This window comes from Barbus barbus, assembly GCF_936440315.1.
Source record: "Barbus barbus genome assembly, chromosome: 3".
In the NCBI taxonomy this organism is placed as follows: domain Eukaryota; kingdom Metazoa; phylum Chordata; class Actinopteri; order Cypriniformes; family Cyprinidae; genus Barbus; species Barbus barbus.
Window position 1 is genome coordinate 7,716,285 of NC_136731.1, and position 18,217 is coordinate 7,734,501.

Consider the following 18,217-nt stretch of genomic DNA (forward strand, 5'->3'; position numbering starts at 1 on the left):
AATGTTTAGGATACACCAATAGTAGATTAATTATTTGTCAAATCTGTTATTGTGATATTTCAGTGAATCTCTCATTCACTTTTTTAAAAACAATAATATGATGAAAATGCATACATTTCTGTTTTAGACATGCCATGTGGTATCTGGTTTGAGGTTAGCATCTTGAGCTAAAGCACAAAATGGAGGAAAATGTCAACTCTGTTATTGTCAACTCTGTTAGTGGTCTAAAAAGTTTAATGATAACAGAGTTGACAATGATTAACAGAGTCAAATGTTCCCCATCACATTTAAGCATTTTGTATTATTTTACAAATATGGATTCATTTTACTGTAAATTATACATTTGTTGTTGTATATCATTCCAGGTTAAGGAAAAAAAAAATAGACAAATGAAGCTGTCAGCAGCAGAAAGGCAGCGGCAATACAGGGCACGGCGAGATGCCAACCCTGTAAGGCAGGCAGAGAATTTGAGAAAGGACAGAAAAAGATGGCACAAAAGGAAAAATGCAGGGCAGACAAATGAAGTGTCTGATCTGTGTGAAAGGGAGAAAAGGTACAAGCGCAGGTATTGGAGAGAGGCACAGCAGAGGTGTAGAGCAAAAAAGCAGAGACTTGTAGAGATGACACCACCACAAAGTCCTGAACCAGACCCTGAACCACAGATATCCAGATAACATTAGGTCCAAGAGTAGAATTTTATTTAGGTTATGTAGACACATGCAGATTGAGGAAAGTTAAGTTCTGTGATAGGACTGTTGACATAATAACTGAACTGTTTCCTCCAAGATGTTGTGTCATGAAGGTATACTCCATAATTTTGCATGGTCTGTTTACACATTTTAATTAATAGTGCACTGTGCAACTTTAGAACTGCATGGGAATTCTCACCCCACCATTACTTAAAGGGTTACTACACCCCAAAATGAAAATGCTGTCATTATTCACTTACCTCTATGTCGTTCCAGACACGGTGGAGCTTCGTTCGTCCTCGGAAAACAATTTAAGATATTTTAGATGAAATCATTGTTAAATAACACTGTCAAGGTCCAGAAAAGTAGTAAAGACATCGTCAGAATACTCTATCCTGGATTTCATCTAAAATATCTTAAATTGTGTTCAGAAGACAAACAAAGCTTTTACGGGTTTGGAACGACATGGGGGTAAGTGATTAATGCCACAATTTGCATTTTGGGGTGGGGTATCCCTTTTAAAGACAAGCCTGTTTTGTTCTAATGTTTATAAATACAAATGTAAACATATGGCTTACAAGTAAATCTAAAATTCTAGCAAACTGCTATTTCTTAAGTTCAACAGTGCAGATTTAAATACTAAATACCAAAATATGAATTGAAATAGGCTACTTAAAATTTGTATTAATTAATGAATTAAAAAATTTTCAGACAAAGGCAGTCAGGACGAAGAGAAATAAAACGGGAAAACTCAAAATTATACAGAAAAAACTACTGTCCGCAAATACCAGAAACGCCTCCAGAGACTGACGTGTGTGTCTGAATCCCCTCGATCAAAAACACGGAAGGAGTTAGGCAGACATAAAGTCCCTGCAGAGATTCAAAAATCCCTCTTGTTTCATAATGCAGAAATAAACAAAGACATATGGGCAGAAATTGCCAATAATTGATGTGCATGCCCAGATTGAGAGCAGCTGTTGAATTTTATTTTCCAGACACATGCAGTTAATTTTCAAGTTCATGAAAGATCTGTAATCTTTCGGCGGGTGGTGATGGCGCAGTGGATAAGACACATGCCTTTGGTGTGAGAGACCCGGGTTCGAATCCACTGTGAGACACCAATGTGTCCCTGAGCAAGACACTTAACCCCTAGTTGCTCCAGAGGCGAGCGATCTCTGACATATATAGCAATTGTAAGTCGCTTTGGATAAAAGCGTCAGATAAATGTAATTGTACTTTAATTGTACTTGTAATTAGTATTTGTTAAGATTAAATAGTTGTTTTTACATTTAAAATGGTTTCAAAAGTTTCAGAGTGTGACAGAAAACTTTGTTGTTTTTGGACTTATAACTATGGGTGGTCAACTCTGTTATTGATATCAACTCTGTTACCATCAGTGTCAGCTCTGTTTGTTTAAGATTTAGCTTTAAAAATATCATTATATGCGTTTTATTGTTAAAAAAATTATTAGAAGCTGATTAGCCTAAATAGTTTTCTTACTACATGAAATGTTGTAGAATTTCAGTAATTTTTAAAGCAATTTTTAGAGAAAATGCACAATATCTTGGCAACGTTTCAGTTAAAGGTGTTGATATGTTTTACTCTAAAATAAAAAGTCAAAAATTTATCAGGCTTAAAGTTGAATTAATTGATGAAAAGACAGAAGTTCTCTTAGTGTAGAGAGTGTTTTAAATTTTGTCACATTTGTTAAGTGTATATATTTGACCCTGTTTGTCTATAACAGAGTTGACAGATTTTTCTGTTCGTACTTAGATTTTCAGAATAATTTTTAAAAATCTTACAAGTTTAAGATCAGCAAATATTGAAAATATTAAATTTGAAGTGTGTTCTATGAAAATAAAAAAGTTTAACATAAAAAGAAAATACTATTTTTTGTCTTCTTTTTCTATTTGAAATGTACCCGCAATTCTAGAATGACCCACATATTAACCGTTTAGGCGCTATGGCGCTAATCGCAAATAGCAATCTACATAGCAATACCTCAGAAACTATCTGTACCTAAAACAAGAATTACTCACCACGCTGGGAATATAGTTTAAGTAATGAATTCAATCTGGAATTGTTATAGAAGTTCAGCAAGCTTCAACAGGAGAACAACATGACCTTTTTTTTTCTAACGATCACATGAGCCTACTGAAACAACGTTCTTAAAGGGGCAGCACCCAACACCTACATTTACAATAAAAAAAGTATTTGAATGAAAGTAATGAATGAATGAATTCTAAAATTACTTTTATCAAGTATAAATATTTCAGCCTACCTTTAAAAGCATTTTACAATTAAATGCATCCAATTCTAAACCCCCTGGAGGCAATAAGCCTGCTCTTCTCACCTTTATTCATAGAGTTGGGGAGGTGGAAGGTGGTTTGGCCGGTTTACAATGCACCATCGACATTAGCCATTTATTAGTAGTAATTAAGCACATATTAATGCCTTATTCTTCATGACCTTATTCTACATCCCTAATCCTACCCAATTTAACAACAAATTAATTTAAAGTGAAACTAAAGCTCTCTCATTCGGCATGAATCCAAATGTTTCCATATTCACCACATATTGGATATACTTACTTTCGGCCAAAAACATTTGGGGCTGTTTCTCAGTGGGGCTGTGGTCACGCTGAACTGTACAACTAACCTACAGCTAGCCAATTTAATAATAAAATAATAATAATCATTATTTTCTAGCACCTTTAAATGTTACATCTCAAAATCAAACTATATTTTGATTCATATGGACATGCTGCTGTAGTTATTTAGCTGTAGTGGTTAACGAAGATGAGCTACATTAGTGTTTGTTTTTGTCATATTGAGAGAAATAAGAGTATTATTATCTTTCAGTAAAACTTTTTTTGAGATGAGCTGCTGATGATCCTGAATGTCTTGTTGAATGAGTGTTGATCGTCTGAGGCTCATCAATATTAACAGCTGCTGAAAACACTCTTTATTTCATGTCAATAGTTCTGTTCTCACCTCATTTATTATGCTGATGTCTTCAGATCTCCTGTAAATTGCCACTTAAAGCTCATCTCATTGGTGTCAACAAAAGGTAGGCAATTACTGTAGTTACCTACAAATTTGTACATTTATATGTTTCTGTGCTGTCAAATGCTTTTCATACAGTTCTTTACTACTTTGAGAAATCTGCCATTAATTAAGAAACAGAATGTTAAAATAAAAATGTGAATTAGCATGAGTTACTTTACGATACACAGATAAATGCTTACATTTGTCTATTAATATACGTGTGAAAGACAAAACTGGGTTTATATGGCAAAAACAAAACTATACATATATACATACATATATACAGTATATATATATATATATATAGTTTTGTTTTTGCCATATAAAATATATACATATATATACATACACACACATACAATATATTTTGAAAATATTTACATATATTTATATTCATATAATTTATGTTATATAAATATATTTAATATATAAATATAACATTTTTCATAAATAAATGCATACATGTATGTGTAGTTATAATAAATATACACAGTACACGTACATATATTATGTAAATAAAAACTTTTATTTTGGATGAGATTAATCACAATTAATTGTTTGACAGCACTAATACACACACACACACATTTAAACAGAACAATATTTAGACAAAAATAAGGGGAAAATAAATGTTTTGTAACTTATAGGGTATAGCATAAATAATAATAAAAAAAATATATATATATATATATATATTTATAGAGGCCAGGCGCTCTCGTCTGAATCCTGACACTGTAGATGTTATTTTATTCCTGCATAGTGCCAAGAAAAACTAGACCTAAGGTCAGGCATATTAAACCAAATAGCCTATGTTATCTAGGCTACACATAGCCCATGTTTAATATAAACTTTTGAGTTCGGTCAGCTGATAATTTTACGTTCATATTGGTTTAGCCTATTAAATTCTAGACATGTTGTGTGTTAGTTATTTGGCCTCGCTTTTACGTTCCGAGGCTTAAGGCTATTTTTATGAAGGTAAAATGACGTCAATAATATTTGCATGTGCAGGGTAATATTTGTGAATGTGTACGTGACATTGCAAGCGTAAAATAAATTTGCATGCGCAAATAAGTTTTATAAAGGTGTAAATCAAGTTATAAGCTCAAGAAAACAGGACTTGCATCATTGTACTATGTTTTGTAAGTGTAAAACATGTGTTGAAAAACTGCAACTTCATATTAATTTGAAATAAATATGATCTGTATTCTTCTGACCTACATTTTTTCCACGCTTGCTTTTTTAGCATGCAAATTTATTTTACGCTTGCAACGTACACATTCACAAATATTACCCTGCACATGCAAAAATTATTGACGTCATTTTACCTTCATATATTTTGCCAGAATTTCTTTGTCGCAACTGTGATGGCGTAGTATTTCATTATGCTTCAAGTTTGAGGGGATGATCCTAAGTCCATGGGTTATTGGGGCATAGACTTGTTATACAGGCAATTTAGCCTGGTCAGACTTTATGTTCGCTCAAAGAGGGATGGCATATTTATTTTTCTAATTTAAGTTTGTGGGGGTGACTGAGCCACAGCCATATCACCCTGCAGCCCAAGACCGGTTGCCCACTGAAGCTAAGCAGGGCTGAGCCTGGTCAGTACCTGGATGGGAGACCTCCGGTGAAAAACTAGGTTGCTGTTGGAAGAGGTGTTAGTGAGGCCAGCAGGGGGTGCTCACCCTGCGGTCTGTGTGGGTCCTAACGCCCCGGTATAGTGACGGGGACACTATACTGTCAAAAAGCACCGTCTTTCGGATGAGACGTTAAACCGAGGTCCTGACTCTCTGTGGTCATTAAAAATCCCATGGCACTTCTCGTAAAGAGTAGGGGTGTAACCCCGGTGTCCTGGCCAAATTCCCTCCACTGGCCCTTGTCTATCATGGCCTCCTAATAATCCCTATACACTTGATTGGCTCTATCACTCTCTCTCCTCTCCACCTGTAGCTGGTGTGTGGTGAGCGCACTGGCGCCGTTGTCCTGTGGCTGCCGTCGCATCATCCAAGTGGATGCTGCACACTGGTGGTGGTTGAGGAGAGACCCCCCACATGATTGTAAAGCGCTTTGGGTGTACAGCAATACACAATAAAGCGCTATATAAATGCTTCATTCATTCATACAAGGCTTAGCTACGATATGACGTTTTTTATTTTTTTCAACTGTTTGTCAAAACATGCGACTATAGCCTATGCCTACATTAAGATATTTATTTTAATATTTTTTTACTGCCTGTTGTTTCTTTTGGCATATAAAATAGATGTCTGATAGAGATATCAATAAAGGTTCATCTGTGTCGCAGAATTGGTGTTGTTTCCGATTTCTACAAGCTCAATAACATCCACAGCAAAAAATAAAAAATAAATAAATAAAAAAATAGTCGAAAAACTGTGCCCATTAATTAGATGTGCAAGGCAAGCAGGTAAGTTTTTGGGGTTGCTATGGACAACTACAAATGTGAACATTATTAGGCTATAATGTAAATGACTTATTTTATTCTAACTTTCTATCTATTTGCTAAAAAATAAAGTGAAATGGGCATTTAGTAGTAGGCTAAATAGCAGCATGTTGAAATGATGTGCCAAAATGCGTTTTCTATTAGGCTACAATAAAAAAAAATTGTACAGTACAGTGCGTTTAATTTAGGCTATTTATTTATTTTTGTCCCTGTGCGCTGATCGGAGACTGAGTTCACTGCTGATATTCTGAGAGCTTTATAGGGTGCTTATCATTTCTTATTTGTGCATCCTCGTTTCCTTTCCTTGCTTCCTTTATTCGTGTCTTAGCTCCACCCCTCCAGGATGCGAGGGAAGGATGCAAGGAAAAGACGCTATAGGACCGAGGAATCGAATCAAGTGAAAAGACACATCTTCGTATCCTTTATCGTCACTTCAAAGCGTCGTCAATTAATGCTGGATTTGGCTTGCACGTTTGGATTAACTACATGTCTACATTAAAGTCATTCTCTATTCTCTAATAATCAATAAAGAAACATTAATTTAATAATAAAAATTAAAAATAAGAATAAGCCATTTAAATAAAGAGCCCAATCAGCAGATGGCGTGCGGGTGCGGTTTTAAAAATTGGTCAAAAACGTTGGTGCGGATGGATAGCGGACGGATGGTGAGTTTTGTGATGCGGTTGCGGATGAAATAATAGCCCATCCGCGCATCTCTAATATAGGCCATTAAACATTAAACAAAGCTCGAGTTAAAATGCTTTGTCAGTCATTGTTTTTAAAACGTTCATCTTTCACTAATATTTAGTGACAGATGGATAAACTACTATATAAAATAATGAATAAAAATACATTTTAGTTACCCGGGTACAGGCCTGTTCCACGCGCGGATCTTCAATTCCTCTAACCAAGTTTCAACCTGTATCAGACGTTATGATTTCGATCAGATGCGTCCGCTGTGTTGGTTGATAAGCCAACGTACGAATTTCGACGTTGAATCGATGTTTTATTTTCAACATAATGTTTTGATGTACCGACCAAATAATGAACGTTGATTCAACATCAAAATTTGATTGACGACCGATAGTGACCGTTACAACCACAAATCGACATTGAATCAACGTTTGCTTGCTATCTGGGAAGTCAACTTTAACCCTCTTTATATTTTATATTTTTTCATGTCATTGCAATATTCAAGTAAGTCGAAACCCAATACTAACATGTAAATTGTAATTTGGTAATTAAAATAAAAAAACTAACAATTCAGTCTCCATAGTTATTTTCATTTTCAATTTCATTAACAAATAACATCCATGGCAGCTCTCTTCTCGCAACAGGAGCAGCGATCGGTAACACCTGCTGGTGCAATCAGGAAATCCTGCGAAGGCTAGACTCGGAGTGGCCTCCAAAGGCCATATTGGCCGCATCCTTTGAAGGATCAGCCAATGATCATGAAAACGGTGAGGAATCAACCAGAACTACACGCAGGGTTCATACACATTTTTACCAATAAATTTCCATGACTTTTCCATGACTTTTGAGACAATATTCATGACCTAATGTTCCATTATTTTACAATAAGAATAAAAATCTGTTCAAATTATCATAGCATTAACTAAAATTAATGACTAATGCTATTGTTTGCTTTCTCTGTTTTAGTAATAAGTACACGCAGCAACTGCGCCAGATGTTACTCCACACAGAGAACGTATCATATCACTGAATATTATCATTTAACTCTGTTAAACACAGGACCTGAATTTCGTTTTGGAAACTTTTCTCTTTCGCAACTGTTAAAGAGTTAAAACACGACAGTGCTTACTCGCCAGAATGGCCATTTTAACATAATTGTGTGTGTATTTTTGCCGCTTAAACGCAACAAGCTGTGCTTTAGAGCCTTGCATTTCAGCCAGATACGGCTGGACTAGGGCATAGAGGCCTGTGCAGGTTTCTACTGAGCTTGTTTGGTACCAAACTCAATTTGGTTCTCGCAAGTCGGCTTTATACCATAGACTGTAAAAAAATAGCTTCATACACGTGCCCTTTGGACGTGACTGAGCGCACGGGAAACCGCCTCTGGAGCGTGCGAGTACCGACTGGCTTAAAAAGACGTGCAAATAAATAATTTTTGTGTCGATGGAACAATGACCTGAATAGGCAAGTGACAATTCTGTCAACTGTCCCGAAACGCGAGCGAAAGACTTGTATCGCAGCGTGCAGCAGCTCTTTAGTGACGAGATGCGCAGATGAGAAGCCGCTATAAGAGACAGTCAAAGAGAGAAGACGCGGTACAGCTGAATCACTCACGCTGTTTTCAAATTACCCATTTCATCTGATACTCTGTGTGGATTCACTTACTCATCAAACCTATATGCAACAGGCTATTGAATAAATGTGTGAATATCCATCATTTTAAAGTCGAATGCTGCGGGAATGAGTAAAATAATGCGATATAGCCTATGCGCAATCCCGCACCGAACCTGATTAAACATAATTCTATTATACAGATCTGTATAATAGAATTATACAGAGATTTGTGAAATAGATTTACATGACTTTTCCAAAACTTTCTGGGTTTATTTATTTTTCCAAAACTTTTCCAGGCCATGACTTTTCCAGGTTTTTCATGACCGTACGAACCCTGTACACGGGAGGACCTTGTCAATGATCTCAGCTGGGACCATAGTCACCAAGAAAACAATTATTAACACACTACGCCGTGAAGGACTGAAATTCTGCAGTGTCCGCAAGGACCATAACATTTAGTTTTTACATGTGTACCACTGTTCAGAACTGTGCTAGCTAACCATGTGCTGATTAGCATCTTTGAGCTAGGTTCAAAAGTATCTAAATCTGTCACTACCGAAACATTTGGTGGAGTTTCTCTGCTGAAAAAGTCACGACTGAAACATGTCATCATTGTTTTAGTAGTGACATATGGGAACACATAATCCTCAAATTTGGGGGAAATAAACACAATATTAGTATAATTATGCAGTATACTAGTAGTTTTAGTAGAGTTTTAGTATGGTTCAATGTATATTCAAACTAACGAATCCCTTACTTTGAAATCAGTATGATCAACTGTTTGCCTTTTACAAAGAAAAATTGATTCAAAATACAACAAATCTCATAAATTACATTTGAAAAAATTGTAAAAAAAATTAATTATTTACCTCGGTTTCTTTTTTACATTCTGAAAAAAACTTTCTGAAAATACAATATGATTATTAACAACTTTATGGTTTGACTCAAAATATCATGGAGAGAGATGGTATTTGGGAAGAGAAATAATCAACATTGACAAATGACTACCTGAAATCAATCCACCAGTTAATATTACAAGACCTCCATGCTCCGTAAGGTTGCACAAATATTGGAAGGCCTCAGAGTACTAATTGTCTTTAGTTTTACAGTCTTCCGTGCTTGAGTGGTATTTTATCATGTGATTACCTAGAGCACCTACTCCTTGTCCAAGCAACATACAGTCTATTAAAAGATGACATGTGTTCTCATGACATGTAGTGGTGTGAAAAAGTGTTGGCCCCCTTCCTGATTTTTTATTTTATTGCATGTTTGTCACGCTTTAATGTTTCAGATCATCAAACAAATTTAAATATTAATTAAAGGTAACACAAGTAAACACAACATGCAGTTTTTAAACAAAGGGTTTTTTATGAAGGGAAAACAAAATCCAAACCCACATGGCCCTGTGTGAAAAAGTGTTTGCCCCCTTTTGGAAGGTGTGTGTCCCATTACATCTGGTGTAAAAGTAACACAGCATTTCAGGAAAAGAACATCATACCAGCAGTAAAATATGGTGGTGGTTGTGTGATGGTCTGGGGCTGTTTTGCTGCTTCAGGAGCTGGAAGACTTGCTGTGATAAATGGAACCATGAATTCAGCTGTCTACCAAAAAATCCTGAAGGACAATGTCCGGCCATCTGTTCGTGACCTCAAGCTGAAGCGAACTTGGGTTCTGCAGCAGGACAATGATCCAAAACACACCAGCAAATACACCTCTGAATGGTAGAAGAAAAACAAAATGAAGACTTTGGAGTGGCCTAGTCAAAGTCCTGACCTGAATCCTATTGAGATGCTGTGGCATGACCTTAAAAAGGCGGTTCATGCTCGAAAACCCTCCAATGTGGCTGAATTACAACAATTATGCCAAGATGAGTGGGCCAAAATTCCTCCACAGCGCTGTAACAGACTCATTGCAAGTTATTGCAAACGCTTGATTGCAGTTGTTGCTAAGGGCACTTTTTCACACAGGGCCATGTGGGTTTGGATTTTATTTTCCCTTCATAATAAAAAAAACTTCATTCAAAAACTGCATGTTGTGTTTACTTGTTAAATTAGTTTGATGACCTGAAACATTAAAGTGTGACAAACATGCAAAAAATAAAAAATCAGGAAGGGGGCCAACACTTTTTCACACCACTGTAGATGTAGCAGAAAACCTGTTAAAAACTTTTGTGAGCCGATTTGAGAGACTGTATGGCAAATGTCATGTTAGTTTTAATGTGCACATTTTACAGCATGCAGCACAGTCAGTATAAAACTGGGGTCCACTATGGTGTCAAAGTGCATTTATTTTCAAAAGCCACAATGGTAACTTACAAAAGCTCTTCCATGGCACCCAGGCAGTTACGGAACAAATAGCCAACAGTTTTTCTCTTTTTCTGAGTATCCCGTGACTTTTATCTACTGTTTACCACAACAGTGTAAAAACAACAAGCAAGGATTTTGTTGACCGTATGTTACGTGGGTACAGACTTGCCACAAACTGTGTGAAAAATACAAACATGATCTTTCTGGGTTCGCCTACAGTAAGAATGCACCTAGGGAGGCATTTCTATTCAGAGAACAGGACATTGATGTCCACCAATGTGCATTTTATTCCAGAGCTATAATTAATGGAAACAGGATTCATTCAAAGGCAAGCACAACACTGTCAAGAAGAATGAACCATGCAGTTGTAACAGAACAAGGCACAGTGGCACTGGTGAGATCGTTTGTTGATGTGGGTTTTGATAGAGGCTACGCCTTTATTGATCCAGTTATCATACCTGCAAACTTGTCGCTTTTCGGCGACAATCGCCGCTTTTATTGTCAATTGGGTCATTCACGTGAATCGTGTAGAACCGGAGAGTTTTTTTTGGGGGGGGGGGGGGGGGGGGGGGTCTTGCGTTAATTGACATCTGGGCCGATCGGAATCTCTACTGAGCTCGCGTCTGTCAAGAGAGGGAGGTGGGGGTGGGCTTGCGTGCCATGTAGGCCATTATTGGACAATTCTTATAAATGACATTTTTTCTGGACCAATCGGAATCTCAGCGCTTGGTTCAGGATCTTGAAACACACTGCCATCTGTGTTCGCGCCTGTCCTAATGTGGAAACTCTGATGGAAATTGAATTCAAGGTAAGTCAGTCTTTTTGGAGCTAAACAACAGATATTTGTTTGCTTAAGTCAAATAACGTCAGCTAAGTTATCGGGGGTTTTTTTCATACAGTTAGCCTGTGCTTCGAGCAAAATGCTTAATAGCAAGCAATACAAGCGGATCCAATGCTGGAATTTCCGTTAGCAAGATAGCAAATTTTCTAGCCATCTAACATTATTAGCTAGTTGTAATGTTAATTCCTGCATTGTCTGACCGTCTTGCTAACTAAAGTTAACCATTTAGCTTGCTACGTAAGTATATAGTATTTCAGATAGCCAACTTAGGTTGCAACCTTATCATTAGCCCCTAACGTAAGCCAGGTGCTCTGCCCTGAGTTCTGGCTACTACTCCAATTCTGAGCTACCCTCATTAACGACACGTTATGGAGGTTGTCGTGTGCGCAGCAGTCATTCAAGTCAGCTGGATGTAGCCCTACTTTTAAAGCGTTTTTGATGTGTTCATGTGGGTAGATGTGACTGTTTAGACAACAGCTGATGCGAGAGTAATACAGTGTAACAAAGCAATTTGACGTCTTGTTGCATTGGATGCGCCGCATTACTTGTAAACAATGTCTATTTAGAATCCGGCGAACGTGCAAGGCTAATGCGTTCACAGTGCCGGCGTCCCCACCCCCCACCCCACTGTCACCTATTTTTCTCTGATGAGTTTGCCGGTCTGAGTTATTACAGCCAAGTTTAACCTGGTTAAAGACAGACAAACAGGAACTGCTTTCTCTGGGATAGTTAGGGAAAATTATATTTCAACTGATGTTAAATTAATCAAGTGCAATGTGATTAGAACAACTTGTGTTTACTTAAGAGATGTGGGACAATTTACTTTGCATTCAACTTAACTAATGGGAAGTTGACTGATTATTATTCTACTTCGTATTCGTACTTTGAACATTCTTAAACATCTGCAGTTAATACATGTACAGCAATAAATAGCTGTTTTTATATATGTACACTGATCTCTGTTTTAAATATATGTACATTGATAAATAGGTCTGTTTTAAATATATGTACAATGATAAATAGCTCTGTGTTTAATATATGTACAATGATATTTAACTCTATTTTATATAAATGGACAGTGATAAATGGGATCCTTATTGCCTCCTTATGAGTACAGTAGCCTATATTGCAGACTGAACCTGGTTGTATTATAACACTTATTTTTGGATAGTTTGTTAGTATGCATTTTGGAATTTGGAAAATGTATTTGGGCCAGTTGAATGCATAAATATTTTACACAATATGCTCCACTGCTTCACTGTGTATATCATTATTTGAAAAATCCTTTGTAATGTAACAACAGGACAGTGAGGTTCCTGACATCTGTCCAAAAAAAACATTAACATTCCAGCAAAACCATGAATTTTACATCCTGCAGGAATCTGATCATTTCTGTAGGATGTTACACAATCCTACATGACATCAGTGGACATACCTGTAGGAATCATATAAGTACATAAGAAATCCAGCAGGAGTGTTACATTCCTGCAGGATTTTTATTCAGTCCTACAGGATCCCTGCACATAAAACCAAAATCCTACAGGATTCCTGCAGGATTTTTTTGTAAGGGTGTTTACATTAATCTACAGCCCGCCTCCAGCAGCGCGGGGGTGTCTGAATTTTCGAAAAACAGTATACCGTTGCTCAGCCTTTTCAAACTTCTTTTTGCCCCCAAACAAAGAATGAAAACGAACTTTGTTTGAAGTATATCGGGGCCTTAAAAGTGTACATACGCACAAAAGCTAGATTTAGCGTACACGTGATTTTTTTTCAAATTTATAAAAGCATGCGTACACCAGAAGCTGTGCAAAAATCCCTTTATAAATCCCAGTCCGGGGAAGATTGTTCGTACGTGCATCTCCACCCCGACTCCTCCCAGAAATCACCATATATGGAGCTTACAATGCCTAGTTTTAAACAATTCAAATCAAATTAAATTTATGCAGATTTGCTGATAAGGTGACCATAAGCTGAAAATCTATTTTTAGTGGCAACAGCTGATATAATAGGCCTATATTTTTTGCAGTGTATACAATTGTCAGACTCGGCGAATTACTGAAAGTATTTTAAAAAGGAAATGTGCAAATCTTACCGTTTTCCTTTGATGCAGGGGTTTTCAAACTGTGGGTCGCACAAAGCCACTTGGCGGCAGCTTAATTACACACACAGTTCCTAGGGCTGGGCGATATACAAAGATTAATTACGAATTGCGATAGTCTGATTTTCGAATCACAAAGGCCGGGATTTAAAACGTGTTGTGTGTTTTGAAGTGCGGCTGTTTCCTTGTAGGGGCCAGGCCGAGGGGTCCGCCATGGCCTCCTGAGCTCCCAGCTCCACCATGGCCTCCGTCTGTCTGTTCCGCTCCGGAGGTCCCCGTCCTGTGTTCCGGTCCGTGTCTGTCCTGAGGGGCCTCCAGAGCGCCCCCCCTCCCCGATGGAACTGTTAAGGCTCGGGACGAGCCTTTCGGGTGGGGGGAGTTATGTCAGTCCTCTGTCGTGTTCCTGCCTCATGTTTCCATATTTGGTTTGTTTCCTGTCCTTGTTATATGTGTTTATTAGTTAATTCTTGTCCAGCCGTGTACGTCTAATTATCTATGATTAACCTGTGTATTTATAGTCCTGTCTGTTTAGTTTGATTTTGTCTGGTCTACTCGTTACCCCCGGTGTTTCCTGTCTGTAAGCCTTGTCTTGCCCTGCTTTGCCTTGCCTGGATGTCTTCATTAAAGACTATTTTTTGAGTACATCCTCATCTGCGTGTTCCTCGTTCCTCCCTGCTGTGTGCACCATGACAATAGGCTATTAAACAAATAATAATAATAATTATTATTATTAATAATAGGGGGCGTTATGTGTTGCTATAGCCACTTGGCGGCAGCAACACATAACACCCCCTATTATTAATAATAATAATTATTATTATTATTTGTTTATACAATATACATATAATAGTATTGCTATAAATATATATATATATATATATATTTAAATGACTATTTATTTGATCATGGTATCCATGACTAGGCTATATCATATAAGAACAGGCTTTTGAGTTTTAACCAACAAATACATATTCAGTCAATGTTAGGTTAGGCTATATAACAAAGAGAGATAAGCCATTGTTCATCTTTTATAAATAAAACTCACTGGAGGGTATCACTGTCAAATTCAGTAGCAATTAATTTGATTATTTAATCTTCATTTACTAGTGAAAATTCCAGTCTGAGCAACAGTGCCAGCTGTCCCTTTGCACCACCAGGTGGAGATTTCACTGAGTTTTTATGACTGCATGCATACTGCATACCTCAAAGAATGTCAGTTTTGACATTTTGGGTAGTTCTGATGTCATGAGCCAGTTTTGATAACTTTGAAATAATCCTAAATATAGGCTAATAATTAATGATCAGTTACTTTGGATAAAAGCATCTGCTAAATGATGCAATGTAAATGTATAAGATGTTAATACATTTAATAATGAAAAGTGAGTGCACGTTTCAAATGTATGTATGTAAGATACAAAAGCTCTGACATGGATAAATATAGTAGAAAGATAGAAAAAGAGAAAATTACCCGTCAAAAAAAGTCAGTTGCATAAGATTTCTCTTGCCGACTCTTTTTTTGTGTGTTCTGTGTTCTCGCATCCTTCCGAGTTTGTTCTTTGAGGAAGCTTGGCAAGACCGGTCTCCACGAGAACACAAGTCCATTCTTGGAATTGAGAAACAGCCGATGTTTGCTGTAAGTGAATGTGTTGCTGTGGTAAGGGACTCCTGCTCGTGCGGTGGGAGCGCTGGTGTCTGAGTGTGCAAGTGCAAGTCTGCAGCCAGACCCTTCTCGATTTTGCCTGTTTTCACATCTTTTTGTGGCTTGTATTTGTGTGTTTTTATTGAATAAACTCATGTATAAATCATCACACCCACATTGACAGATTTAAACAGTTGCCCCTCTGCTTTTGGATGGAAAGTTCCTTTATCACACGCACACACACACACACACATGTACACACACACACACACACACACACACACAAGACACATTTCAAAATAAGTGTCCAGATGCATTTCAGGCTCGTTTAGATTTACAAGACAGATGTAACACATAAAACAACTTTATTTTTCTTTTATTCATTTATTTTTTCTGGTGAATATCTGTGTTTTAGTTACACCATAAACTGCATCTGGCATTTAATTCAACATAAACTCTCTGTGGGCCACCCAATGACATGAAAAGTCTGAAACATTATTTAACACATTCAATATAGAGAGCTTACTGGAGCGGCATGTCCATGGGGAGAGGTTCACATCTCCCTGATGAGATGTGCACTGAGGGAAGTAGCCAATTGGTAGTTTAAAAGAAGTACATTTTTATTTATCCCACTGGCTGCTTTAAAACTCCTCTCAAAGTGACATAAAAAAACCTGTTCTAAAAGTTACATAAATCTTGTTAAATTGAAGATATTTTTGTACAATCAAGAGACGGTGCAGCCAAATCAACTTTAGCATGATTGTAAAAAAAAAAAAAAAAAACATTCACTACAAATAAAATAACATGTGAGTGCAGTGGATGGGGAATGCAGATTGAAGAAATTATTTAAATTTCTTATCGATCGAGCCAAAGGAGGGTGCACCGAAGGTATCTGCAATTTCGCTTTCAAGATTGATCTGCAAGTTTGTTGCCTCATTGATAACGCGATTTGCCTGCATAAAAGAGAAAGGATATAAGGCAATTAGAAGCTGATGTTCCATGTGCAGGGTACCTTATTATATAGTATTGTGGTAACTTCAGGCCTGCATCAGGTTCTAAAAAGAAGGATCTGTTTGTAATCAGTTATATAGAATACTATTTTAAATGTACCTGCAGTGATTGGGCTTCCCCGTAGCGAATAAATGTGGCAAGGTGCTCACAGTTGTTCTCGAGTATTTTGTATTTTCCGATGCCATCACGCAAAACCTTGTCAACATTTGCTCTCATCTCTGGTTCAGATAATGCTGTTTCCCCATGCAATTGATTTTTGATTTTGAAATCAGTCTCAAGCAGACCTTTCTTCACAGTGGCTCCTGCTTTACTGTGTAATCCCTTTTCACCTAAAGGAAATATTTAATTATCAAAGCCAAACCTAGATTGATCCAGTAAAAACCCAACTGGGTAACTGTATGTAAAAATAATAATGCAATATAACTAACAATTAAAAGTCACCTGACCATGTCTGGATAATAATCAAAATATACAAGAGACAAGCACATCCTGCACTGTATACTGTATACAGTTAACTCCATACCAGAATGTTTAAGAACTATTACACAACAGGCTATGAAACACATGTCTGATTGTTTAAATGCATTTTAAATCCTTAATAAAATGCATGTTACTGTAATACACACTTCAGAATATGTACTCATGTTCAAAATATGTTGTGAGGTACTATTGTTTAATTCTTCATTATGTAGTTTTATACATTACAGTGGTGCAGTGCATTTACATTTTTGTCTTGCCTATGACAATAGGAATGAGGACAAGGGTGATAGAAGTAGTGCTTTGAGACAGGAATGTTTAGGTGATAAAAGAAAAGAATACTGATCACCGTTGCAGTTAAAATAACAAGTTGACGTTCGATAATTAACATTAGTTTCATATTCACATTGCATCGCACATACAAACCATGAATACAATTATGCATGTGATTTACATGTAAAACAATGCTTTTGAAAGCTCTATAGTGGCTGAAAATAAGATAAATTACTCTTTTCCCCCCATTCTGGGTCTGTCAAATATCGACTATACCTGTGGTTTTTAATCCTTTACTGCATAAAGCAGTAGCTGGAACATAGACCCTAACAGATGTGCAGAATCAGTGTATCAGTGTTCTTGTAAAGTTTTTAAAAAGTATTTAAGAAGCACTTTTAGGAAGACAAACATAGGAAAGCATGATTTGAAGTTTCTACATAGAATCACTGTACCTGTAAACTCGACAGTCGTATGTTGTCCCTCTTCATTCTTCCCAGTGTACACCGCAAAGTGTTGGTATAAAGTGCGATCGTATTCAATGAGGTCTCCAAATTTCATGTCCTAGAAAAAAAAAAAACTTTTGGCAAATATATAGTACTGAACGAAATCCTATCAACTTGTACTTCCATGTAGGATGAACTCATAATAGCAGGTTTATTCCAAACTGAAAATAAAGTCTTACATTACCATAGTCTTCACTGTTCTCGTATAGCGTAGGAAAAACATAACATACCTTAGTTTTGTCCATAGTTAAGTCTGAAACCTGAAGACAGTGATCAACTGACAGGACACCACAGGAGAATTCCTCTGCTGCGACTTTTACAATGGCATTGGAGTTCAACTAGTCCCGCTGCTCTTATACATAATCATATACATATTCATTAGGGTATGAGGAAGTGCCATCCCCTTTCCCCAGAATCATAAAATTGCACATTCAATTTCTAACACTTGTTTACATCAAACATAATAGGCTGTGGTTATTATAATGAGCTGCTCCTTTGCTTCCACTGGTCATATTTTCTTACTTTTTCTTATTTTATGTAAAATGTTAGTCTGCATAGATTAGAAACTTTC

The 18,217-nt window shown here is 36.9% G+C and overlaps 1 protein-coding gene across 1 annotated transcript; it reads right to left on the reverse strand.

The window, feature by feature from the left end:
* Positions 1-15,731: 15,731 nt before the first annotated feature.
* On the reverse strand, positions 15,732-17,969 carry LOC306855155 (phospholipase A and acyltransferase 1-like). Its single transcript, XM_079393617.1, has 4 exons — positions 17,877-17,969; positions 17,596-17,704; positions 16,493-16,722; positions 15,732-16,335 (listed from the first exon to the last, which is right to left on the reverse strand). Exons 1-4 carry the CDS (start codon positions 17,889-17,891, stop codon positions 16,225-16,227), a joined length of 465 nt encoding a protein of 154 aa, XP_079249743.1. The 5' UTR covers positions 17,892-17,969; the 3' UTR covers positions 15,732-16,224.
* Between the last annotated feature and the right edge of the window lie 248 nt (positions 17,970-18,217).